This window comes from Prionailurus viverrinus, unplaced genomic scaffold (assembly GCF_022837055.1).
Source record: "Prionailurus viverrinus isolate Anna unplaced genomic scaffold, UM_Priviv_1.0 scaffold_45, whole genome shotgun sequence".
Lineage (NCBI taxonomy): Eukaryota > Metazoa > Chordata > Mammalia > Carnivora > Felidae > Prionailurus > Prionailurus viverrinus.
In genome coordinates, this window is record NW_025927610.1 from 1,805,237 (window position 1) to 1,831,114 (window position 25,878).

Sequence of the window (25,878 nt, forward strand, 5' to 3'; positions counted from 1 at the left end):
AGCTGTTCAGTTGGTAGGGGACAGAGGAAAGACTCAAAAGCAGTTCTCCCTCACCCCAAAATCCACGTATGCTTTATCAGCCCGGTAAAGTACCTCTGTCTCCCTGAATGTAGCAGGAGGGGGGTGATCCTCTCCCGGAGGAAGGCTGGACCCGTGAAGGAGGAAGGAAGGATAACTGCTCGGCCAACGTAAAATGCGACCACTCTGCAGAGAAAGCCCCGGGAAAGAGTCCAAAGGACAGTTTGATTTATCAAGACCCTAACGAGACGGGAAATACTCAACTAGCCTATGTTAGCTCGGGGTCCTTGGTTCATCTGGCCAGGTGAGCATCACCGGGAAAAGAGCCTCCACGGAAAACCAAGAGACGGAGGCTCTTCTCAAAGGCTCATCTAAGTGTCGCGAGTGGAACTGAAGGCAATAAGAAAAAAATAAGAAAACCAGAAAGGTCCACAAAACAAGGACCCCTGCAGGGAAGGAAACAAGCTACGTTTTTTCCTGAACCATTACCAAGAAATGGCTTTTGGAGGAAGTGTCCAGAACCGTGTCAGAGACCCATCCTCGGTGCCCACAGCCTATGGTGGCAGCACTGAGTATGGACACACAACCCATAAGGCCCGTCCACAAACTCAAAGGTGGCCTAGGAGAAGTGACCGGGACGGGCTGGGGACACTAGAAGAAGGGCAGAATGAGAAAGACAAGGACGGTTTTCCATTACATTAGGAATTGTGGAAGAGGGCCTTTATCTTCAAAGGCAGCAGAGAACAGAAAAAGAAGAAGAGTAGCTTGAAGCTCTGGTGATGCTGGGCACAGAGTCGGCCCCAGGAAGCAGTGACAGGAGAAGGCAGGTGTCCCCTCCCTGCTCCTCAGCCTGCCTGTAGCCCAAATGCTTTGGCATTCCAGCTCTGCCGTCCCTCCTTGGGAACTCCTTCCACCCGGTGCCACCACACCGGCCCCAGCCGGTCTGTGACAGAAGTCACGTCCTTATGGGCACACAGCACTGCCTGACCCAGGTCCCCGCAGGACAGGGAAAGCAGACAAAGGAAGGGAAGCTAGAGGCACCACGGACGGACTGCCTTCACCTGTCCCCTGCCCTCCCAGGGCCTTGTGGCTGCTCGAGGCTCAGCCCACACAGAAGCTGGTGTCTGTAGTGACATTTTCCCCAAGAACACCGAGCGGCTGCCAGTAGAGCCCATCTGTGACTTAGGCACACACACGGCCTTCTGAGTCAGCAGGGGCGACAGGCAGGCTGGCAACCACACCGCGAATGAACGACGGCAGACATCCAGAGCGACTCCGCCCCTCCAAACACGGTCTGTTCTCTCGGCCACATCGCAGCTGGGAGAGCACGGCTCACAGGGGCTTACTTTTATGACTCTGTTGAGGCACTCGTCAGCCACCATCCTGACATCCGACTCTGCATCATCACTGCACAGCAGGAAGAGTTCCATAGCGATGCCCAGAAGTTTCTGAAATTCTGGAGAATTTCTAAGTTAAAAAAAAAAAGAGAGAGAGAGAGGCTGTCACGGCCAAGAGGAGCCTAGAAGACATGACAATGAAATGCAATGAGGTATCTTGTGTCCTCTACAGGACGCTGGAACAGTAAAATGACACTACATAAAAATGAAGGTTAATAAGTACATTAACACTGATTCATCAACTGTGAAAAACATACCACAGTAACGTAAGATGCTAAGAACTGGGGTAACCGGATGTGAGGTAGAGGGGAACTCTCTATGCATCTTTACAACTTTTTTTAAGTCTAAAACTATTCTAAAATTTAAAAGCTTACTTTGAAAAAGATTGTAAGACAAATTTCATTTTTTAAAGTTTTAGTTAAATCAACCTCAAAAAGCCACTGTTTTGTATGTATTTTGAACTCCATAAAAAAGAGGAAAGAAAGATACTGCTTCACTCCCAGACAGCCATCTGCCGCTCTCTGCCAACAGGTTACTTCTACTCTTGCTGACAGTATTCTTGGAACCCTGAAAATCAGTATACCAATATGACTCTTTTACTCCTTTTTATTCTTGCTTCCAATGTGTTCCAAAGTATAACCACATTTCACCGTTTAAGACTACACACGATCACGGGCAGGCTGTGCTTTCTGCTGCTCTGTCCCAGTCTCGCAAAGACGGGAGTCTATGTAACGCTCGCAGATGATTTTAAAACGCTTGACTGAGACCGTCTGTCTGCGTTGTCGTGATCCATGTGGCTAAGCACAGCCGCGGCAGAGATAAGCTGGTGGGCCGTGTACTGGACTAGATTTCCCGGCACCGTGAAGTACCACCAGCCCAAACACAGCCCCTGAATAATGCCGCTATCTTTGAAGACTCAAAATCCGACTGTTTCCCGGTCTCCCCCTAGAGTCCTCGGAGATGGAGGTCCTCTCCCCCTTTCTCACTTCATCGTGGTTCCTACCAACGGTCAGGACCACGAGCCTAAGAGAAACCAGGGGACCGTCTTAACAACGGCCCACAAATACAGGCAAGAAACAAAACATGCCACCCAGCGCGACTTCAGACCTCATCTGTAGGGAACACAGCTGTGAAAAAAGGGCTCAGCAGGAAAGGCCTCCGGACACGGACACGGCCGCTCCAAGCAGCGTTGGCTACAGAAACACAGCCTGAGCCATATGTGTGATTTTACAGTTTCTGGGGCACACGTCAAAAAGAAAAAGAAAAAACAAAATTAATTTTAATAACACGTCATTTAATCCCATATATCCAAAATATATTTCAACATGTAATCAATATGGAAAAATTACTGTCTACTTAACAATCTTTTCTTTAGAGCACATCTCAATTCAGACACAAAACTTCCATCAGACATACTGTATCTGTGTTTAGACTTCATAAAACCCACAGATGAAAAAGTTTGCTTTCAAAGGTCTGCTTTCAAGTAATAAATAAGTTCTGAACATCTAATGCACAACATAGTGATTACAGTCGGTCCATAATACTATATTATAAACTTCAAAATTGCTATGAGACCAGATCTTAACTGTTCTCAACACAGAAAAGGAACAATAATTATGTGACTTGATAAAGGTATTAGCTGACACCAATCATATTGCAATATATAAACGTATCAAACCATCGTGCTATACTTCAAACTTACAGTGTCGTAGGTCAATTATGTCTCAATTAAAAGAAAAAAATAAGTTCATATACCATTTCCAACCATGCTTAAAAGTTCTCCAATAACTAAATCGAATACTGATTTTTAATAATTTAATAAAACAGATATAGGGCTAATGAGGCTATAGGCTCCTTCTTGAGAGAGGTTTAGAAATGTCTTTTAAGAAACCTGTGCGTTTCACCTAAATTGTCCGGTTTACCGGCATAAAGTTTTTCCCAATACTCCCATCTAATCCTCTTAATATCTATAGAACCCACACGAAAATCATCTCCCTCACCCCAGGTACTGGTCATTTGTGACTGCACTCTTTCTTACCTGGCCAGGCAGTCTGATTAATCTCACCGACATTCTCAAAGAACTCACTTCAGGTTTGAGTTACTGCAGACTTCTCTGTTTTCGATTTTACTAACTTCTGCTCTTATCTTTATATCCATTCTTCTGATAAATTTGGGTTTCACATGCTCTTGTTTTTCAAGTTTCCTGACATGGGAGCTAAGGGCATTGATTTGAGACCTTTCTCTTTTTTCCAAAATCGGCATTGAGCTATAAATTTCCCTTGGATATGTCATAGCGGCATACCGCAACTTTTGAAATCTTTTGTTTTTATTTTCATCAATTCAAAATACTTTCAAATTTCCCCTTTGACATTCTCTTTGACCCATGGGTGGAAATATGTTACCTGTTTTCCAGACCATCTTTCTGGAACAGATTCCAACTTAATCCTATTGAGGTCAAAGAGCATACTTGTATGAATCCTTTTAAAGACTTTTTTTTTTAATATTTACTCATTTCTGAGAGAGTGTGAGGAGGGAGGGACAGAGAGAGAGGGGCCAGAGGATCAGAAGCGGGCTCTGCACTGACAGCAGCAGTGAGCCCAATGTGAAACTGAAACTCGCGAACCACAAGATCATGACCTGAGCCCAAGTCGGACGCTCAAATAACTGAGTCCCTCAGGCTTATTTTATGGCCCAGCATGTGGACTGTATTGGCAAACGTCCTGTGAGCACTAGAGAGGAATGGGTCTTCTGTTGTTCCAGGTGGGGTGTCTATAAATGCCAATCAGGCCCATAAGGGTGGATAGTATTGTTCAAGTCTTCTAGATCCAGATGTTATGTCTACGTGCTCAAAGAGTTTTTAAGAGAAGCTCCTGGAACCTGACTATAATTGTGGATTTGTCTATTTCCCCTTGCAGTTCAATCAGGTTTTGCTTCATGTGTTATGAACATAAACGGTTAGGATTGTTATGCTCCCTTGATGAACTGATGCCTTCATCATTATAAAATGACCACTCTATTTCTGGTAATAGCTTTTGCTTAGAAATCCACTGTCTGACACGAACATAAGCAAAAGCAACCCAGCTTTCATCTGATCAGAGTGTTAGTATGGTGAGTGGGCCCTTCCATGCTTTTACTTCTAAGCTATTTGCACCTTATATTTGAAACGGTTTATCGTGCGCAGGTTACACAGGGTCTTGGTTTTTCATTGGATCTGGAAAACCTGCCTCTTATGTCTAATGTCGTTCTTGGTGGAACTAGAGTTAAATCTACCATCACACTGGTTCTTTCCTACTTACTCCAGATGCTCTTTATTTGCCTTTTTCTCTATTTCTGCTTTCTTTGGGGTCGAGTATTTTTAGGATGACGTTTCATCTTTTTTGGCTTATTAGCCGTAACTCTTTGTTGTGCTTTTAATTGTTACCTGGTTTATAGTATACATCTCTAATTGATCCCAGCCTGCCTTAATGACATGACAGCACTTCACATACAGCAGAGAAACTTACAACAGTACTGGATTTGTTTCCTGTGGCTGCTGTAACAAACTGCTAGACGCTGGGTGGCTTAACACCATAGACGTTTATCCCTGTCAGAGTTACGGAGGCCAGGAGTCCGAAATCAGTATCGCTGGGCCGAAATCAGGGTATTGGCAGTGCCTGTGTCCCCTCCAGAGGCTCCAAAGGACTCCTTGCCTCTTCCAGGTCTGGTGGCAGCCAGTATCCCTTGGCCTGTGGCCACCTCCCTCTGATCTTCAAGGCCAGCATCTTCAAGCCCGTCTCTGTTCCAGCTTCACATCGCCTTGCGTGTATGTGTGTGCGCGCGCGCGTGTGATCTCCCTCTGCCTCCTTTTCACAAGGATACATGTGGCTACATTTACGGTCCCCCTGGACAACCCAGGATAATCTCTCCATCTCACAATCCTTAACTTGGTCAAATCTTTGAAGACTCTTTCCCTAGAGGTACACTCGCACAGGATTCCAGGGAGTAAGAGCTGTTAAATTTGGGGGGCAGAGGCATTGCTCTGCCTACCACAAACTACTGCCAGCCTTCATTCTGGTGTCGCCCCACATTTTCCTTCTACATGTCATAAGGCCCAAAGTACACGGTTATCATTTTTGCCGTAAGCGATCAACTAACTTTTAACGAGACGACAAACGAGGGCAGAAAGTCTTCTATCCAAGCCCCATAGTTACCGTCTGCCTGCTCTTTAATTCTCTGTGTGGACCCAGATCTCTCTCTGATCTTATTTTCCTTTCCTCCTACCTGAAACACCGTCTTTAATATTTCTTGAAGTCCCGGCTGGACATAAATTATTTCAGCTTTTCTGTGTCTGAAAAAGTTTTCACTTCACCTTTGTTTTGAGACAGATTTACTCACTGGCCGTGCAGTTCCAGGGGTTTTCCTTCCTCTGCAAGTGATGTCCCACTGACTTCTGACATGCATTTTCTAGCAACAAATCTGCTGTCACTCTTTGTGCGATTTAGCTCTTTTTCATGTCTCTACTTAACACATTCCATCTTTTCTCTAGCTTCTTGAGTACATAAAATAGTTGAGTACCTGTTTTCGTGATTTTGTACAAATTTTACCATCTGTGCAATTTCTGAATCAGTTTCAAGGGACCGCTACGAATTTTATTTTCCTGTTTCTTTGCACTCCTGAAATGTTTTAAGCTTTTCCAGGCAGGACCAGAATAACATGCCAGTCGAGGGCTAAGTTAACCCTGTCGCTGGAGCACGCCCTTCTGCACACTCCAGCCATGGCCCACGAAGGACACCTGTCTGCTTGGGCTGGAGTCAACAGGAGCTCTTCCCACATTAGGGGGTGGTTTCGGCAAGCGCCCCTTCAGGTCCTTTCGGGAGGCCCCATCCCAGCACGTCCTCATGAGCACGTGCACATCGACAGGCAGCACGTTGAAGACTCAGGGACGTCTCCCCCCACGGGTTCCAGAGAGCATTCTGGGCAGTTCTCTCTTCTCCACCATTCTTGCTAACTGGCCTCAGTGAGCAGCTCCGTCTGCTCAACTCAGCAAACCACGGGCCCTGCCTGGGCCTCCCTCCCAGCGTTACTCCCTCCAGACAGGAATCGGGAAGCCATACGGCTCCCACACTCCTTTCTCATTTGTCAAGGGCTGCTGTTGCTCTTTGCCTGATGTCCTGAAAACCAGTGTCACACAGATTTTGTCTATTATCAATTGTCTGAGACAGGAAGTAAATCCTGCCTTTGGCACTAACCTTACTCAGCCAGAGCAAATATCTTCCTTGATATATTAAACTTAATTTGTTAATACAGTGTTAATAAATTTTCTGGTCACAATACACATATCTAACAATCACCTTTTACAAAGTTAACAAACATTCCCTTCTATAAATGTATCTTCGTTTTCGGGGCGCCTGGGTGGCTCAGTCGGTTGAGCGTCCGACTTCAGCTCAGGTCTCACGGTCTGTGGGTTCGAGCTCCACATCGGGCTCTGTGCTGACAGCTCAGAGCCTGGAGCCCGCTTCAGATTCTGTGTCTCCCTGTCTCTCTGCCCCTCCCCCACTCATGCTCTGTCTCTCTGTCAAAAATAAACAAACATTAAAAAAAAATTTTAAATGTATCTTCGTTTTTCAATTCCCCTACTAGTCATTAAGTCGTTCGGATGACCTTTAATGTTCTAATGCGATGAACAGCACTGCACCAATGTCGCCACGCACTTTCCTGCGGATAAAGTCTCAGGTGAAACTGCCACACGGAGGAGTCTAAAGCTCGACATGCTGCCTTTTAGGAAGGTTGTATACCTCTGACAAAAATCCTGAGTATTTCCTAATGTTTGTCAATTTGACAGATGGCAGCTGTTCTTATTTTTGTTTCTGTTTCCTTCTACTGATGACTGGTAAATGTGAGCATCTTTCCACAGGAAACACAGAGAGTCAGCTATCGGGTTCACTGGCCCAGTTGTATTTCTTATTTTCTGAACTACTCAGTCATGTTCTTTGCCTATTTTCCTATTAGGCTGATAGTCTGCTTCTTAATGATTTATAATTGCTCTTTAACAACTATTAAACCTTTGCTATATATGCTGTCAACATTTCCCCCAAGTTGAATTTACTTTCAAGCTTTTTTAAGGTGGATTCTGACACATCGAACTATATTCCAGTCAAAACAAGTTTTTCCCGGGGCGTCTGGGTGGCTCAGTCGGTTAAGCGGGCGACTTCGGCTCAGGTCATGATTTCTCGGTCCGTGAGTTTGAGCCCCGCGTCGGGCTCTGTGCTGACAGCTCAGAGCCTGGAGCCTGTTTCAGATTCTGTGTCTCCCTCTCTCTGACCCTCCCCCGTTCATGCTCTGTCTCAAAAATAAATAAACGTTAAAAAAAAAAAAAAAAAAGTTTTTCCCTTATATCATTAGCTTTCTTCCACCTAAGATTAAATATTCTTTTTGTAATAATAATTCCATTTTTTAAAAAATGATTTTTTTTATTTTAGATTTTAAAATTTTTAGATTTGGATTTTAAAATCTAAATTTTTTTTCTTTTTATTGTTTAATGTTTATTTTTGAAAGAGACAGCACAAGCAGGGGAGGGCCAGAGACAGAGAGAGGGAGACACGGAATCTGAAACAGACTCTAGGCTCTGAGCTGTCAGCACAGAGCCCAATGCAGGGTTCGAACCCATGAACTGTGAGATCATGACCTGAGCTGAAGCTGGACGCTTAACAGACCGAGCCACCCAGGAGCCCCTAAAATTTTTTTTTTAATCTGCACTGCCAGCACTGAGCCTGATGCAGGACTCGAACTCACAAAGCCATGAGACCATGACCTGAGCGAAAACCAACAGACGAACACTTAACCGACTGAGCCTCCCAGGTATCCCAATAATTTCTTTTCTTTTACTTTTAAGTAATCTGACATTTATGTTTGTCCGCAATATGAGATACAGATATAATTTTTCTCTAGTCATTTGGTTCAATAATCCATCATTTCCCTGCTGATACAAAATGTTATCTTTATCATAAATTCACACACAGAGATGCATACATATACTCTCCTAACTTCCAATCCTATACCTTCTTTAATGTCTAACTATCTCAATATTGTGTACACCATCTCTCACCATACTGCTGATGTTTTCAGCTTTTCTTTACAACATTCATGTATTTATTCTTACAGGTGAACAAGTTAAAAAAAATACCCTTACTAGAACTCTAGTCAAGACTATCGTAAATTTAGAGATTAACTTAGAGAAAATTCAGCTTTACGATAAAAAATCTTCCATTTAGGAAAAGAAGTAGTCACCTATACCTTTCAAGAAAGTCAACAGCAGTCTTTACATATTTTCTGCATATTTCTTCTCAATTCCTTGAAGTTTTATATGTTGGTGCTACTGTGAGTTGGATCTTGAACCGTGACATTTTCTGAGTTACGCTAATACACGGGAAACCAATGGATTTCTGTATACGTATTTTTACCCAAACACTTTGTCAAGGTACGCGTGCTTAGATAAGCGTTCCTAGGTATTTCCGAGAGGATACTTGTTAAAAACAAATCACTAGACTACATCCGAACAGAAAATGTAAGTGTGTTTGGAAAAGAGGGCAGTGAAGGATCTTCACTACTCTATTTTTGACAAATTTCCTGGAAGACCTTGATGCTCATATGTATTTAGGAACCAGTAGGTTAGACCACCAAATTGAGAGCTGAAATAGACTAACAGTTACATACCCATGAAGTTTTAGATGACTTCCCCCATTAAAAACTCCAGAAGCTACCACTAAAATAACCACACCGGAGACAAGTATATCACAGAAGCTCAGAAATATACCAAAATTTAGTTATACTCAAGGAGAGATCACAGGAAATACCAGCTATCAAGATTTCATTAAACATTTAGTATGCATTTTCTACATACAGGATACCTACTTAGGTTCTACACTCTCCACAAAGTATGGAAGGTATCTTAAAACAAATGTGTTCTTTGATCTGATGAAACCAAAGATGACCTCTCTGGATCCATAATTATCCTATCAACATGTTCTTCTGTAGAACAAGGAGTATGACTATCAGCATTACTCCATAAAAACAGAAGAAATGCACTAACGTGAAAACCATCAGCAGCTATTATTTTGATTTAAGATGGCAAATTGAACCACAAATCACTCCTAAGATATCCCAACGCGCTTTACTAACATGCAAATCTAAGCCAACATTCCATCAATTCCAGCGAGAATGATCAAAAGAAACAATAAATATAAAAGAAGCTCTCAAACTGGAGGAGAGCTTGTCTTCCGGATCCACAAGCTTCCACAGTGAAACGTTCCTTGAGGCCCGGACGCCGCAGGCCAGGTGAGCAAGACTGCGCTACAGCAGCAGGGTGCAAATGTCTGTCAAGGGTCTGAAGTCATGTCACATGAAAGCACTGACACTTTATAGCTTTGTACAAAACCCATCACAACCGCACAGCACTCTCGTGCCCATGCAGCTAACGAACACACATACACAGTGTCACCCGATCCCACAAGAACACTAAAAATCAGGACTTCCAGTTCACAAATGCAGCAACAGAGACTCAAAGAAGTAAAATTTATCCAAAATCACCTGGCTTATAAGGAGTATAAGGAGTTTGAATAAGGAATTCAAACATTTATTTCCCTACGTGTATCATAGTGTTGTTTTCTACAACAGCATGCAAACTTAGAATTTTTATTTTCAGCACATACTCTCATTTGTTATTTCATCTGCTTCCCACATCGCTACAAATCAGAAAGAGAAATCATCCACATTTCCCAAACAATGGGATGAGTTCAGCTAAAATGAAATATCGTATGTGAAATCACTTTGAAAATATAAAACACAAATCCAAGTGCCGTTAGAAATAAGTGAATCACTAAGCTTCTGTCAGTACTAAAATCAAGAGTATTTTTCTAACAGATTATAGACAGCTCTGTCCGGCTTCCAAGGAGGAGGATAACAATTATTTGCTCCATGGGAAAGAAAAGCTAGAAGTATTTCACACCCATCCAGTCAGGTAAGAGAATTCAGAAATCTCAGGTACCTCTGTCTCCTGCTCAGCCATTAGAAACGGGCCTGAAATATTTACTATCCACAGCCACTGGGAACAGCATTTAGAAAGACAGACAGCCAAAAGCAAAGAGAATGAGGAGACGTGGCACAGCCACAAAAGCAGATGCCACTGGTCCACCCCAGAAAAAAGATGGAGCAAGGGAAATCGACTTATAGTCAACTGCCCGCGACCCCGCCGACCCCAAAGCACAGATGAGGGGGCAGCCACCACTGGGACCAGCAGCCACAGGGTGCCAGTGACAAGCAAACAGAAGACACGTAACTGGACAGCCTCCTGTTGTTCCAGTCGCTGCGATAATGTAAAAATATCAAACAAAAGATAATTTTTAAATGATTACAGTTACAAGAGTGCTAATTAAATATAAACGTGGTGCTCAATTATCATAATGGTTACAACTGTTGTACATAAGATTACAAACAGAAAACACTACTCATTAAAGCGTCCGGATAGCCTTGCTATATAGCCAGAAATGTGGGAAGAGAGGCCTTTAAATGTTTTAAGACAACTGAAGAGACAAGTATTCTAGCCCGTTAAGAATGAAAATCTACAGTTTTAATTTTTACTAGAAAGTTCAAAGTGCAATTACCTGAGTGACTGTGCCACTATGTTCTCACATATCGTCAGACAGTGATTCACACGGTCTTTCTTGGTGGCTGAGAGTTCTTTCTTTCTAAAAGAAAAAAAAAAAAAGGAAAAGAAGTGAACGTGTGTTAAAGTATCCATTCCATTTATTTCCACACATCATTCATTCAATCCATAAGCACTTCTGGACTACTGGGAATAAACCATATGCCCATGCTGGTGGGCAGGGTGGAGTCAGCACAGGGAGGCACGGACAAGTTCGACCAAAGGCTTCCTAAACTATGTGGCACAGAAAAGTCAGGAGCTGTTACTGGTGCACCTATTTTCCCCATGTGAGAGGAAGTGCAGTACAGTGACTCAGCCAAGGTGATCACACTGATGGTGGGCCTGCGATTCAATGAAATGCAGTACCAAACCTACTCTTCATACCAAGCTGCCTCCACTGCTCAAAATCACACTGTTCACTGCCTGCAGACCTCATGCTCTCTACTAGGTATGAAATAAGGTACGGGGGGGGGCACCTGGAGGGCTCAGTCAGTTAAGCGTCCAACTTCAGCTCAGATCATGATCTCACAGTCTGTGAGCTCAAGTCCCGCGTCAGGCTCTGTGCCAACAGCTCAGAGCCTGGAACCTGTTTCAGATTCTGTGTCTCCCTCTCTCTGCTCCCTCCACGCCCGTGCTCTGCCTCTGTCTCTCAAAAATAAGTAAACATTAAAAAAAATTTTTTTAAATAAGGTATAGACAGTGACTAACCGCTTCTACCTCCCCAAACAGCTAGAAATAAGCCTCTGGCCTCAAAGCCCTTCTTGAAGCTTCCCATGAAGACTTCTGGAGCCAACACAAGGAGACAAACAGCCTGGTCAAGACCAAAGTGAAGGCACTTGCTTCCCACCCAAACCTACAGCTTCAGATGCCTTCAAGGTCTGTACCTGCAAAATAAGGTACAGAGGGATGATCCAAAGAGGAAGCCAAAAATTAAACCAGGCTTAAGAGCTACATTCAGAGAAGAATTTGAGTGTGGCTACCAGTACATGGCACTAACTAAAAATACACCTAAACCAGAAGACTACTAGTTTTTGAGGAAATTATATTACCAAGGTGGGGGGAGGGGGGCAATCTAACCTACGAACACTTGTGACTATTTAATCCCAATGCAACCCTCAGACTCCAAAAAGTGCACCTGAAGGGACAGGCTATTACAAATTGTACAAATCCAATGAAGGCAAAGCCTCCAAAAGGCACTTCAGGGGCAAGGAAGAGCCTCGGAAGCAGGAAGCCAGTAGCCAAAAGGAAGAAGAGAGAGGGGTTCCAAACAGGAAAAGAATCAGAGCCTGAAAGAGAAGCCTAGCTCAAGGCTAGCAAGGAGGGGGCTTCCCAATGACTGGCCAACCAGAGCCCATCGTTACAGGACTGGTGAACGTGTGTTTCCTACTGGTCTCTCTCCTAAATGAGTCGTTTACCGACGACTTAATATTGCAGACTGCTGGCTCGGCATCCACCCAAACACCATCCTTTCTCCTTGGACACACACCCCCAGTGAGAAGTTGCACTGCCTAGCCTCCCTGCAGCGAGGGAGGGGCAGGCACACTTAGCTCTCACAGACAAAATGGGAATGGGAGTGATAACGTGGAGCATGTGCCTCACTGGCTGACCCTGGGGTGTCCCCTTCTACTTCCCTCCAATTGGATTTAAATTTTTTTTTTTTAACGTTTATTTATTTTTGAGACAGAGAGAGACAGAGCATGAACGGGGGAGGGGCAGAGAGAGAGGGAGACACAGAATCAGAAGCAGGCTCCAGGCTCTGAGCCATCAGCCCAGAGCCCGACGCGGGGCTCGAACTCACGGACCGTGAGATCGTGACCTGAGCTGAAGTCGGACACTTAACCGACTGAGCCACCCAGGCGCCCCTACTTCCCTCCAATTGGAACAAACATGCCTAACACCCAGTTTTTGATTACACGGAGAAAGACAAGATGGCAGAACAACAGCATGGAAGGAGCCTGGGTCCCTAAGTGACCACGAGGAACAGAGGGTTCTCACCTCCCACCCTCAGGAGCCACCCACTTCAAAGCACTATGATGGAAACAACCCAAATAACCTTCACCTGGTGGACGGACGAACAACCGCCACAGACACTGGACTACTGCTTGGCAGCAGAAAGGAGCAAACCACTAACATACACGAGAGTGAATCTCGATGCACCAGATTCAAGACCACAAAGTGGGGAATTCCATATATAGGATGTTTGGGAAGAGACAAAACTACAGGAACAGAAAGTGACCAGTAATTTACAGGGGCTGGGAGAAGAGTTGGCAGCAAAGGGCAAGAGGAAGCTTGAAGAGTGATGAAGCTGTTCTAAACCTCCAGCGTGGGAGCAGCTACGGGGCTTTACGCACAAAACTCTACACTAAACAGGGCACGTTCGGCTATTCGTGAATCACACCTCGAGTTAAAGAAGAAAAGAGAGAGTGCATTGAGAATTAAGATGTTCTCTTCCTTAACCCCCAGGTTAAAGTCGCCATTACAACAGCTTAGAGTTTACCCAGTTTAAGACCACCATCAAGAAAATTAAAGAGTATTGACTATTTTAAGTAAGCATTTAGGAAGCAAACAAACTCACCTACCCATTACCTTTTGATTTCCAGAGTCCAAATCTGCCCAAGGCCTTAAATGAACTGAATTCACACACCAAGGTACCAAAAAAGAGTCAAAAAAAACAATAACAAAAAAAGTCAACAGCTTCCCAGTAATTACACACACGCCTGATGGAGAATTGGCAAGGTCCACGCAACATTTACCTTTTCAGAAGTGACAGATACAAATATTAGTCTTAAAAAGAACTTTGTCTCCCTCCTCAAATATGCGATAAGCCAAAAGAATCCAGTGAGCAGTACACAACACAGTTGTCAAGGCCTGCACCTTATTTCATGGAGACCTACACGGCAGTTCCCCCCCCCCCCACCTTGCCAGAACTTAAGCAAACGTTTATAAAATGAACAAAATGTCTAAGACAGAATATGGATCTCAGCCAGCAAAATAAAAATGCATTTTTCTGTGGTCTATTTCAGTCTAGCTGCTCTTGTGGAGCTCCTTGTGGGGCAAGCCTGTCTTATTCGCCCGGGCTCCGTCCCCAGGCCCTGCCAGCCAGCACCTCCACCGCACTCCTTGATCACAAGCCCTCCTGCAACTATCTCCCTGGGACGACAGACTAAGAGCAAGGACCATATTGTAAAAAAGCTGATAAAGGAATGGATGAACCAACATTTTCTGTGGAAGATTAAGTAACATACACGTTAAAACAGACTCAAAAGTTCTGGAGTCAGTCTTAACAGATTCCGAAGATCGATAATTCAGAAGTTAGATTCAGAAGATAAATGATAATTACTTTAAACCTAAGTTTCTAGACCCAAAAGATGAAAAAGAAACAGAAACAGCAAAGCTTAAAAAAAAAAATTTTAATAAATTAAAAAAAAAAAAAAAGCCACATACTCAAACTCAAACCCTGTGTGGACCAGAAGCTGGAGCCGGTGGAGTCCCTCTGGCTATAATCAAGATAATCAATCACAGGCCTTTTAACGAGATCTCCAATGATTCTCACTATGCAAAAGAGGACAGTATACTTTCTATCTTGGTCAGCTTAACAAGAAAGCACAAGTTTTAAGTTTCTCTTCTTACCTTATCCACAACCACTTCCTAGCAATGATAAAATTTTAAACTTTTCCACACTCAATAATCACAAAATTCTGCAGGTAGACAAAGTCTTCAACGGTTGCTGAACAATAATTAGGAAGTACTTATTTTGTGTGAGAAGCATAAAAAAACCATCTGATCGCTACCAAATATTTTAATTTTGCTCTATTTTTCTTAAATCCATTGTTATTGCTAACATGGCTAAACATGTGTGAAACTAACACATTATCATTAAAGAACCACACAATTTCACTACATCCGAGTCAAACCCTAAACACCTGCAAGTGTAACCAAAATCCTGTAAAAAGTACCTCCTCTTTCATCACACTGAAGAATACCCACATTTTAAAGTGTGAGGATCAGACTTTACCCTCAGACACCCCAGCAAAGAGACATTAACCAAAAATATGAGAAAACGAAGAAAACAATTCTTCCAATACGACCTACTGAAAGCTGTCAGGCCACCAATGCAATGAGGAAGTAGAACGAGCCACCTAGCACTTGGTGCTTACAACTTCCAAACTGGGGTTAGAGCGCGGCCTCAGGCTCCTTTCCAACCTTTCCTCAGCCAAGCTCCTCAACCTTCAGGGAACTCTGGCCACTCCGAATAACTCCGTTGTTTTGGGCATACATCTTCAAACTCAATTCTCGTATGGTCTGTGGCTCCTGCTTGAAACATCCACCTTCTACCTTATTTTGCCCAATAAGCTAACTTGGAAATTGAAGAAAATTACAGCTGCTTCATCCCCCCCACGGAATTTAACTCGCTTGATGAACTGGCACGTCAGACTGACTTGTTCTACAGGAAAAGTAAGGATGGAAATTAAGGTGGAAATGGAGCCGCCTTGCTCTGGGCAGGAACTGGGTGAACAGGGTAAGCAGTCCTGGCTCTTCCAACTTCGGTAAACGCAATCATCTTCACTTCACCTTCCATAATGCGAGCAGACTTCGGTCGGCCCTTCCTACCACTTACCGAAGCGTTCTGCACATAAACACATTTGCAAGGAGTCGCACGGAAAAGGCAAGGACGCTACGGCACAGCACAACCAGGTTAAAACAACTATCAAAGAATTCTAAAACTGGGAATTTGAGCCCTCATCTAAATTCTTATTTTTAGTATCATGTTATTCTAAGACTATGCTTGAAAAATATGATTCCATGGGGCGCCTGGGTGGCTCAGTCGGTTAAGCATCCGACTTCAGCTCAGGTCTTGATTTCGTGATCCGAGGGTTCAAGTCCCGTGTCAGGATCTGTGCTCACACTCGGAGCCTGGAACCTGCTTCGGATTCTGTGTCTCCCTTCCTCTCTGCCCCTCCCCTGCTCATGCTCTCTCTCTCTCTGTGTCTCTTAAAAATGAATAAACATTAAAAACATTAAAGAAAAAAGAAAAATGTGATTCCAGGTTGAGGGCTGGCGAGGGAAAGGCCCAGACTACACACAGAACTGAAAAACATTGCTCATCTTGCCCTCATCCTGCCCTTCGTAATCACTTTCCGAGCAGTGCCCACACACCCCAGCCGGCAAGTGGGACTGAGGCCTCCCGACTCCCCAGCAGCTGCCGCTTCACTCTAACACGAGTGCTCCTACAACATTAGAGCCCTTTCAGAGAGATTTTAAGAAGGAATGGGAGGGGCACCTGGGTGGCTCAGTCGGTTGAGAGTCCGACTTCGGCTCAGGTCATGATCTCTCAGTTCGTGGGTTCGAGCCCCACGTCAGGCTCTGTGCTGACGGCTCGGAGCCTGGAGCCTGCTTCGGATTCTGTGTCTCCCTCTCTCTCTGCCCCTTCCCCACTCATGCTCTGTCTCTCTCTGTCTCTCAAAGATGAATAAACGTTAAAAAAAAAATTTTTTTTTTTTAAAAAGGAGGAATGGGACACCAGAAGTCATTTTAGAATTATGTGTCATACACAATTTAAAAATAAAAGCGTTATTTGATTAGGGGAACCAAGGACTACGATTTCCCCAATCCACAACAAAGTCTTTCTTACTGGTGATCTAACTGAATACAGCAACAATCACTAACTGAAAAAGGTGCGTTTCAAAAAACCAATCTGTTAAGCTAAATGACATTTGTGTGTGTGTGTTTTGTTCTCTACAATTTTATCAGAGGTGTTAAGTTTATGGGTCCACCACAGTCCAGACACAGAACATATCCCTCACCACAATGGTCCCTCTTAGAGCCACACCCACCACACGCTCCCTAACCCTGGTGACCACTCATCTAGTCTCTATGCCTCAAACTGTGTCCTTTCAAAAATGTTATATAAGAAGCATTATAGAGTATGTGGCCTTTTAGGATTGGCTGTTCTCCCGGGCATGATTTCCTTGGGAGTGACATAAGCTGTGACCGGTATCGGGGTTGATTCCGCTTTACGGCTGAGTAGTTTCACCACTCACCTGTTGAAAGGCACCTAAGCTGATTCCAGATTTTGCCATTATGAGTAAAGCTACTACAAACGCTGTGTACACGTTCCTGTGTGAACATAATTTTTCACTTCTCTGGGATAAATGCCCAGGAGAACAACTGCCGGGTCAAACAGTAATTGTATGTTCGGTTTTACAAGAGACTGCCAAACCGTTTTTCCAGAGTCGCCGTACCGTTTTCTACGCCCACCAGCAATGATTACGCGGCCGAGACCAGCACTGCGAGCTGTCAAAGTGACCTTTTAGAAACACGAATCAGATCACTTGTTTTACCACACAAGCGTGCATCTGGTCAGAGTAAGCTTCCAAGTCCTTACTCCGGTGCACCAGGCCCCATCTGGCTGCCCCTCACCACCTCTCTTCTCCCCCGCCCCCAACTGCCTCTCCTATTTCTGCCCTTCATTTTGCTTCAGTCACCAGCCTCCTTACTACTCCTCAAATACAGAACGCACGGCTACTTTTCTGTTCCCTCCACCTGGATCTCTCTTCCAGATATCCAAATGCTTGCTCCCTCCATTGTGCCCCAGCATCACCTTCTCAGCGCACTTTATACCCTAAATAAAACTGCACACCCCTGCTCCCCCTTATTCTTTGTATATTTGTTTCTCCCCATAGTATTCATCACCACTGGTCTTGCTCACTGCTATAACCCCGGGGCCCAGGACTGAGCCTGGCACAACACTGGCACTTGGTTGAAAGGGCTCCTTCCAGGTCACCTAGTCCAAGCTCCACTTTGGTCCCCATTCCCAGTAACTGGGAGCTCTCCATGCCCCCTGAAGCTCACGTGTCAAGGTGACAACCCACTTTGCAGCCACACAAATGCCCAATGGCCCTGGGGCAGAGAAGTGATACTCCTCAACTACACCTGGACAAAGCAGCCCAAATCTTCCCTCCCAAATGCTGGCGGCATTGTTAGCAACAGAGCCTGACCATCTACGGTGGGGCTTTTTAAGATTTAACATGAACAGATTGCTCACAGAATTTGTCAAAATGAAGACTCTAGGGGCGCCTGGGTGGCTCAGTCGGCTAAGCATCCAATGAGCCCTGCGTGGGGCTATGCTGACAGCTCAGAGCCTGGAGCCTGCTTCGGATTCTGTGTCTCCCTCTCTCTCTGCCCCTCCCCTGCTGTGCTCTGTCTCTCTCTCAGAAATAAACATTAAAAAAAAAAAAAAAAAGGTTTTTTAATAAACAATAAATAGGGGCGCCTGGGTGGCTCAGTCGGTTGAGTGTCTGACTTCAGCTCAGAGCATGATCTCACGGCTGGTGAGTTCAGGCCCCACGTCAGGCTCTGTGGTGAACAGCTCAGAGCCTGGAGTCTGCTTTGGATTCTGTGTCCCTCTCTCGCTCTGCCCCTCCCTCACTCATGCTGTGACTCTCTCTCAAGAATAAATAAAACATTAAAATAAATAAGTAAAGAAGTAAAGAAAGAAAGAAAGAAAGAAAGGAAGAAAGAAAGAAAGAAAGAAAGCATTTAAAAAAATTTTTAATGCAGACTCTGATTCAGTAGACTTCAGGTACAGAAAAGATTCCACACTCCTTATAAGCTCCAAGTGATACAAACTGCTGGCCCTAAAGAGACCGCACTTTAAGCAGCAAGGACCTATGGCAGACCACGTCTCTAACACGTATTCCAGCACCCGAGCTGATTCAATTCAACACAACATTAAACAGGGTCTTATACTGTGTTTTATTTCTCCTTCCCATCTGAATAAGACTAAATGTCCTGACGGTGGGCCCATTCCAAGGTAGTTTACCAAGCGGCTGGCTCCCTTTCGGGAGCTACAGGTAACAGGGGTCGGGACTCTCTCAGGTGGACAGAATTCATCAGCGGGCCATTTGAAACCAGGACAATGTGAAACCTTTGCCTCGAAGTTCCAAAAGTCCTTTTTTTAAAAAGAAATTCGTGTCAATGTACGAACTGTCACTGAACTATACACTTTAAAATGGTTAATTTTGGGGTGCCTGGGTGGTTCAGTCGGTTAAGTGTCCAACTCTTGGTTTCAGCTCTGGGAATGATCTCACAGTTTGTGAGTTCAAGCCCTGCATGGGACTGTGCACAGACAGCACGGTTTCTTTCTCCCTCTTTCTCTGCCCCTCCCTGACTTACACATTCACACTGCCTCCCTTCCCCGTCCCCTCAAAAAAATAAACATTAAAAAATAAAATAAAATAAAATGGTTAATATTATGTTATGTGAATTTCACCTCCAAATAAATAAACAAGAAATTCCACAATATTATACAGCAATCAGTAAGAATTTTATGCACTACTATGGAACAATGTCTATGAAAAATACAGGGTGATCTCAATCATGAGAACAAAAACAGGGACACACTTAAATGCTTGAATATGCATTAAAAAAATCAGAGAAAACGACAAAAGACATTTAATAATTGTTATTTTTAGGGAATGAGACTAAGGACAGACTAGGAGGAGGGCTTAGTTTTTCATCTTCTGAGCCGTCTGAAGATGTTTTACGATGTGTATGTGTAACTTTTATAATTTTTTAAACTAGTTAATAGAAAGGAACCAGAAAAGAAATGGTTCACAAAAGTGGTCCCATCCTATTTAATCTAGGGGTAAGCAAACTACAGCCTGCATGTTTTGGGCCAGTCTCTGAGCTAAGAAATGTTTTCACATTTTTAAATGGTTGACTAAAAAAAAAAAAAAAAAAAAAAATCAAACAATATTTCATGACATGTGAAAATTATATGAAATTCAAATTTCAATGTCATCAACAGAATTTTATTGGGACACAGCCACACTCCTTCATTTACATATTACCCCTGGCTGCTTTTATTTTACAGTGGCAGAGTTGAATAGTTGCAACAGAGACATGGCGCCCACAAAGCCTAAAAATGGCCGACTATCTGACCGTTTGCCAATGTTCACAGATTGTAAGACTCAATATTGTTAAGGCGCCAATACTCCCCAAACTGATCTACAGATTCAATGCAATCCCCATCAGAATCCTAGCTGGCCTCTCTGTAGAAACTGACAATCTGATCTTACAATTCATACAGAAATGCATAGGGTCCAGAATAGCCAAAACTATCTTAAAAAAGAACAAAGTTGGAGGACTCAAATTTCATGGTTTGAAATTGTGATAAAAAATACAGTAATCAAGACTGTATAGTATTGGAAGAGGATACAGACATTTGGACCAATGGAATAAAACCGAAGGTCCAGAAAAAAATCCATACGCTTATGGGCTATTAGTTTTTAACAAGAGTGCCAATACAACTCAATGGGGAAAGAAGAATCTTTTCAATAAACGGTGCTGGGAGCGCTGGAGATCCACACGTGAAAGAACGAAGCTGGACCCTCACCTTACACCATACATACAAATTAACTCGAAATGGGTCAGACCTAAATGTAAGAGTAAAACTTACAATTCTTAGAAGAAAACATGGGAGTTCTACACCTCTGTGACACCTAAAGCACAGCGACTAAAGACAAAATAGAAAACTGGACTTCATGAAAATGAAAAACTTCTGTGCTCTCAATTCAAAGGACACTACCAAGAAAATGAAGAGACAATCCACAGACAGGAGGAATGTTTTTAAAAATCATATATCTGGGGGTGCCTGGGTGGCGCAGTCGGTTAAGCGTCCGACTTCAGCCAGGTCACGATCTCGCGGTCCATGAGTTCGAGCCCCGCGTCGGGCTCTGTGCTGACGGCTCGGAGCCTGGAGCCTGTTTCCGATTCTGTGTCTTCCTCTCTCTCTGCCCCTCCCCCGTTCATGCTCTGTCTCTCTCTGTCCCAAAAATAAAAATAAATGTTGCAAAAAAAAATTAAAAAAAAAAATCATATATCTGATAAGGGTCTAGTGTGCAGAACACATGAAGAACGGTTTCAATTCCACAGTAAAAAAGATAAGTCAGCTTCGAAAAACTGGAAGGCACGAGGGCAAGGCCTTACAAACCAAGTACAAGAAAGAGGGGCGCCTGGCTGTCTCGGTCCGTAAGGCGGGTGCCTCTTGATCCTGCGGTCATGAGTTTGAGCCCCACGTTAGGTGCAGAGATGAAAGAAAGGAAAGGAAAGGGAAGAGGCCAGGTCCCTAATCTTGGTGTTCGGCCTCCTCACACAGACTTATTCCTGTCTTATAACAAGATCTCGCCTGCTTAGGCCACTGCAGCAGGGTTTTCTGTTATCTGCAGCTGAAAGTGCCCTGGCTGAGAATACCAAGGACAGCTACGTCACCTCACGCTTAGCGGAGAGGAACAAGTCCTGTTGGTTCCACCTTCAAAATTCAGTCACTTGTCACCCTGCCACTAGCAACATCCTGACGGAGCCCACCACCCTCTCACCTGATCACTTTAACAGCTTCCTAACTGGTGTCCTGCCTCTGCCCGTGCTCCCCTTCACTGTTCTCGACCAGTGTTCCTTGTAAAATGGAACTAAGACCCTGCCGCTCCTCTAACCAAACCCTGCGATGACTTCCCACCTCACGTAGGATGAACGCCAGCCAGGGTCCTTAGTGCGCCCACCAGGAAGGGCCTACCGATGTGGTGTGGCGCTCCCTCTACCTCTCTGACCTCACCCGCTAAGAGTCTCCTTCTCACTAATTCAACCAACCAAACGAACCCCTTGGTCTTCCTCAAACAGGGGGGCCTTTGGACCTGTTCTCCGGCCGGAATGCCGCTCCCCCACACACCTTCATGGCCAGACCTTCGACTCTCTTTCACATGTTTATTCAAGAGCCACCATCTCAATGGACCTTCCCTGGAAATCCTCTCTAGAATGTCAACACCTTATCAACCCTGACGTCTCCTAGTTCCTTTCCCTGCCTTGCCGTCCCTCCTTCGTTTATCACTAACATACTTTATACTTTACTTATCTATCCTGTTTATTGTCTGTGCCCCTCACTGAGATGAAAGCTTCAGAGGGCAGAGCTTTTTACCTGTTGACGACTGTAGCCCTGCAACTGTTACAAGAGGCACCCATCAGTTGTTGAGTAAATACTTATTGATGAATGAATAATTAAAGCTAGGGGGAAACGACAGGAAATCTGAAGGAGAGTAAGAAAGAACCAAAGGCAGCTGTCAATTGCCTCAAAATTACAGTTAGGATGGTCCCAACCTCTGGCGCCCCTGCACGCCAGCCTTGCTGAGACCACAGCCAGTGCCACCCAGAGGCCCTGCATCCCACGTGCTGAGCAGAGAGCAGGCACCCGGCTACTTCGGCTGCAGCCCACACACAGCTGTGACACTACAGTTTCACACAACAGAGGAGGAGAACCATAAAAATAGAACAGATCCTTTCCAAATTGTTTCTGGACAATCCGGGGAATGGGTTTTTCAGCTGAAGCACCTGAACAGAAATGCCAAGATGCAATTTTGAGTTGACTACTCAAAATTAATGAATACCTGCTTTCTCAACAGCAAATGTCTAAAAATACGATATTTGTGCATTTTATTTAAAATAACTACAATTAGGCCAATGTAGCTGATTTCAGAGCATGCTAAGAACCTTTAAAAGTTACTGTTCTGAAATACTTTTGCTTTAACTAATTTAAAATCTATCTTCATATATGCACGGATTGAATCTGTAAGGATACACAAGGAGGAAGAAGAACAGAGCTTGCCTCTGGGCAGAGAGTTAGGTGCTCAGGAGAAAGGAGTGGGAGAGAGACATTTTAATCATTACCTTTTCGTAACTTCAGAATTTGCATCACATGAATGTACTACTTGCGTGAAAATAATAGATTACGCTTTTAAAACAAATCAATCACACGTTACCTTAACATAAAGTAATGAAACAACATCTACTTTTGTCAAGCCAGCTCTACAAAGAAATCTCTTTATATCCGTAGTTTGAAGTTAAGCAAATTCAGGTTCTGTCAGAGCAGCATAAGAAACAGATGGCATATTTTTAGACAGACCAAGTGTTCGAACAAGCCCACGGACAGTGACAGCAGTAAGGTCTCCCTTCCCACCCGAGCCCTGCTTTATGCTTCCTGTTAACAAGAGCCAGGCAGTGTGTGAACTTCCATGGCATCTACCTCCGGGATGAATTATGATTCTGGAATGAATTACGATTATAAATTAGCTGCTGTAGAAATAAGTCAAATTGTTTTAATTTTTTTTTCTCTAAATATCCAAACATAGAGAAATGTCCAATATTTGTCTAAATATCCAATATTTCTTCACCTCTTAGAAGAAAAATTAATTTCTCAATTTTTCAAGTGTCTATTTATTTTTGAGAGAGAGAGAGAGAGAGAGAGAGAGAGAGAGAACATGCATGGGAGGGGCAGAGAGAGGATCCCAAGCAGGCTCTGTGCTGTCGGTGCAGAGCCCGATGCAGGGCTCCATCCCGCAGGAGATCATGACCTGAGCCAAAATCAAGAGCCTAACAGGCGCCTCTATTTCTAAGTTGTATCCTGACGGATAAGCCAACATTACTCCCCATAATGCTCGGTTTCTAATTAAACGCTCAGGACACGGCAAGGATCACGTCAGCAGCCTAACAAATAGGAAAACCTTACTAAAAATGGATCAGTCGTAACAGAGTGAGTTTCTTAAAGACCGCCTCTCAAAAACTGTCCTCATCAAATGCCACCTTGTACACATCCAGAAGGAAAATAAAATGCCCTGGAGGGGGAGAAAGGCCTGACCTGCAGCAGGGCGCTCCCAACCCCTGCTCAACTCGGCTCATGAAGACTTCAAGGGAAAAGCGCCTGGGTGCTGTCAGAAGGCCCGGTCTCTTTCTGTCTCAAAAATTCTCCCGGCACAAGCAACAGAGACCCCCAGCTTTCCAACACTACCAGATGTCACCAGTGAAGGCGACAGGAGCCGCCCGCGGGGCCCGCAGGCAGGCTGGACCACGACCCCGCTGTAGCGCGCCTCATTCATCCCCCCGCAATTAACCTCTCCCTCTGCAAGGGGCTGCTTTTATTTCCAACTGAAAGCAGGCGATAAACCTGCCAACTCTTCCTAATACTTGGGCCAATTTTCTGATTTCTCGCTTCTTAATAATAACCTTCTGAGCAGCTCGCCACGTACTTGGCAAACCCAACTCAAGCATCTGCAGACGAACCTGGGCTTAGGCAAGCGGCTCTCCTGCCGTTGCCACCGATTCCCGGAGTAACGGAAGTGCCCTGAGAGTGACAGCCTCGAGTCACACAGGCTGCTTCAAGAGCCCCCTGGAAAAGAACCTCCCGCTGGGCCGGGCCCGCACGCCCGCGCCCGCCCGCGCCCTCCCGCGCCTCGCCACCCCAAAGGCATGATGTCATCGCTGTCCCCCCATCACCCCAGCTCCAATGCCTGGCGCGTCGCGAAGTGTCCTGCGCCCCGGCGCTCCTCCCTCTCAGAGAGGAAGAAGGAGAGGGAAGGCAAGGGAAGGGAAGTGGCGGTCTCGGCTCTCCCAAGTTCTGCTCACAGCACAGCCCGTCTCTTGCAAGTATAAAGCAGCAAGTTCCTTCCCTAACTTCGCACGCCGGGAAAGGCAGAGGACCGGGGCCGAGCCCGCGTCGGTGCCTTCAGCGGAGGCCCGTGAGGCCGTGCCTGCCTGCGGAGCTGCGCAGAGCCACGCGAGGGGACCCGGGCAGGGCCCCGGGACGGGCTCTCGCAGCACGAAGGGCGACGACGATGCGCCCGGAGCTCGGGGGCCGCGGGGCCGGGGTCTGCAGGGACGCCGCCGCTCCCGGCCGTCGCTGGGCCGGAGCGGCAGCGGGCCCATACTCACGGTCGGTGAAGCGGCTCCTCGGCCACGGCCGGGCCGGGGGGCGGCGGGGGCGGCGGCGGGGGCGGCGGCTGAGGCTGAGGCGGCGGCGGCTGCGCCTGCGGCAGCGGCTGAGGAGGCTGAGGCGGCGGCGGCGGCGGCTGCGGCTGCTGCTGTTGCTGCTGCTGCTGCTGCTGCTGCTGCTGCTGCTGGAAAGACTTGAGCGATTCGAAGGCCTTCATCAGCTTTTCCAGAGTCGCCATGGCGGCCTCCCGCACCGCGGGGACAGCCCCCGGAGCCCTGGAGCCGACTCGCGGCGCCGCTCAGCAGCGCGGCAATGAATGGGGCTCGAGGCCGCAGGCAGTAGCGGAACCGAGGCTCCCGGCCATCTTGGAGCCGTCCCGGCAGCCCCCGCGGCCGTACGTCCCGGGACGCGGCGCCGGCGGGGCGGGGCCAGGCCGGGCCGGCGGGATTGACAGCCAATGGCGGCGACCTCTGCCAATGGCCGGCCGAGGCGCCGGCCCGGCCCGGTCCCGCGGGGGTCGCCTCTCTGGGCCGCGGCTGAGATCACCGCGCCGCTGAGATCGCCGCACCGCCCTCCGGAGGGGGCGGGGCAGAAGGGGAGAGGCGGGGCAGAAGGGGAGAGGCGGGGCAAGGGGCGGGAGCGGCGCCGTAGGGGGCGGGACAGAGGGCCGGCGGAGCGGGGCGGGGCGGGGCGGATCGCGGGGGCGGGGGCGGTGGTGGAGAGAGGGGCGGGGAGCGGTGCGGCAGGGGGCGGGACAGAGGGCCGGCGGGGCGGGGCGGGGCGGCACCGGGGAGCGCGGCGGAGCGAGCCCGGCGGGCAGGGCAGGGCCGGGTGGGGCAGAGCGGGGCCGCGTCCCAGCCCCTGGGGGTCCGTCCGGGCGGTGGGGAGCACAGGTGCCTCGCCTCGCTGAGTCTGCAGCGCGAGGGGGAGCGGAGGGTAGGCACGGGGGTAAAAATCTGCCTGGTCGGTGCCTGCTACCCGCAGAGGCTGTGGCTGGTGCAGCAAGGAGCAGCTTTGACCCCAGAGGT

At 46.2% G+C, this 25,878-nt stretch overlaps 1 protein-coding gene across 3 annotated transcripts in view; it reads right to left on the reverse strand.

Moving 5' to 3' along the window:
• HTT (huntingtin) overlaps window positions 1-25,249 on the reverse strand; it is a 146,400-nt gene extending 121,151 nt beyond the window's left edge. For 2 of the 3 annotated variants that reach the window (XM_047847150.1, XM_047847149.1), the window contains exons 1-3: window positions 24,850-25,247; window positions 11,054-11,137; window positions 1,365-1,485 (exon numbers count right to left, since the gene is read on the reverse strand). In XM_047847150.1, coding sequence (XP_047703106.1) covers window positions 1,365-1,485; window positions 11,054-11,137; window positions 24,850-25,088 — 444 coding nt within the window. In that variant the 5' untranslated portion in view covers window positions 25,089-25,247. Of the gene's footprint in view, window positions 1-1,364; window positions 1,486-11,053; window positions 11,138-24,849 lie in introns of all 3 variants that reach the window. The other variant, XM_047847151.1, reaches the window with a different exon arrangement.
• Between the last annotated feature and the right edge of the window lie 629 nt (window positions 25,250-25,878).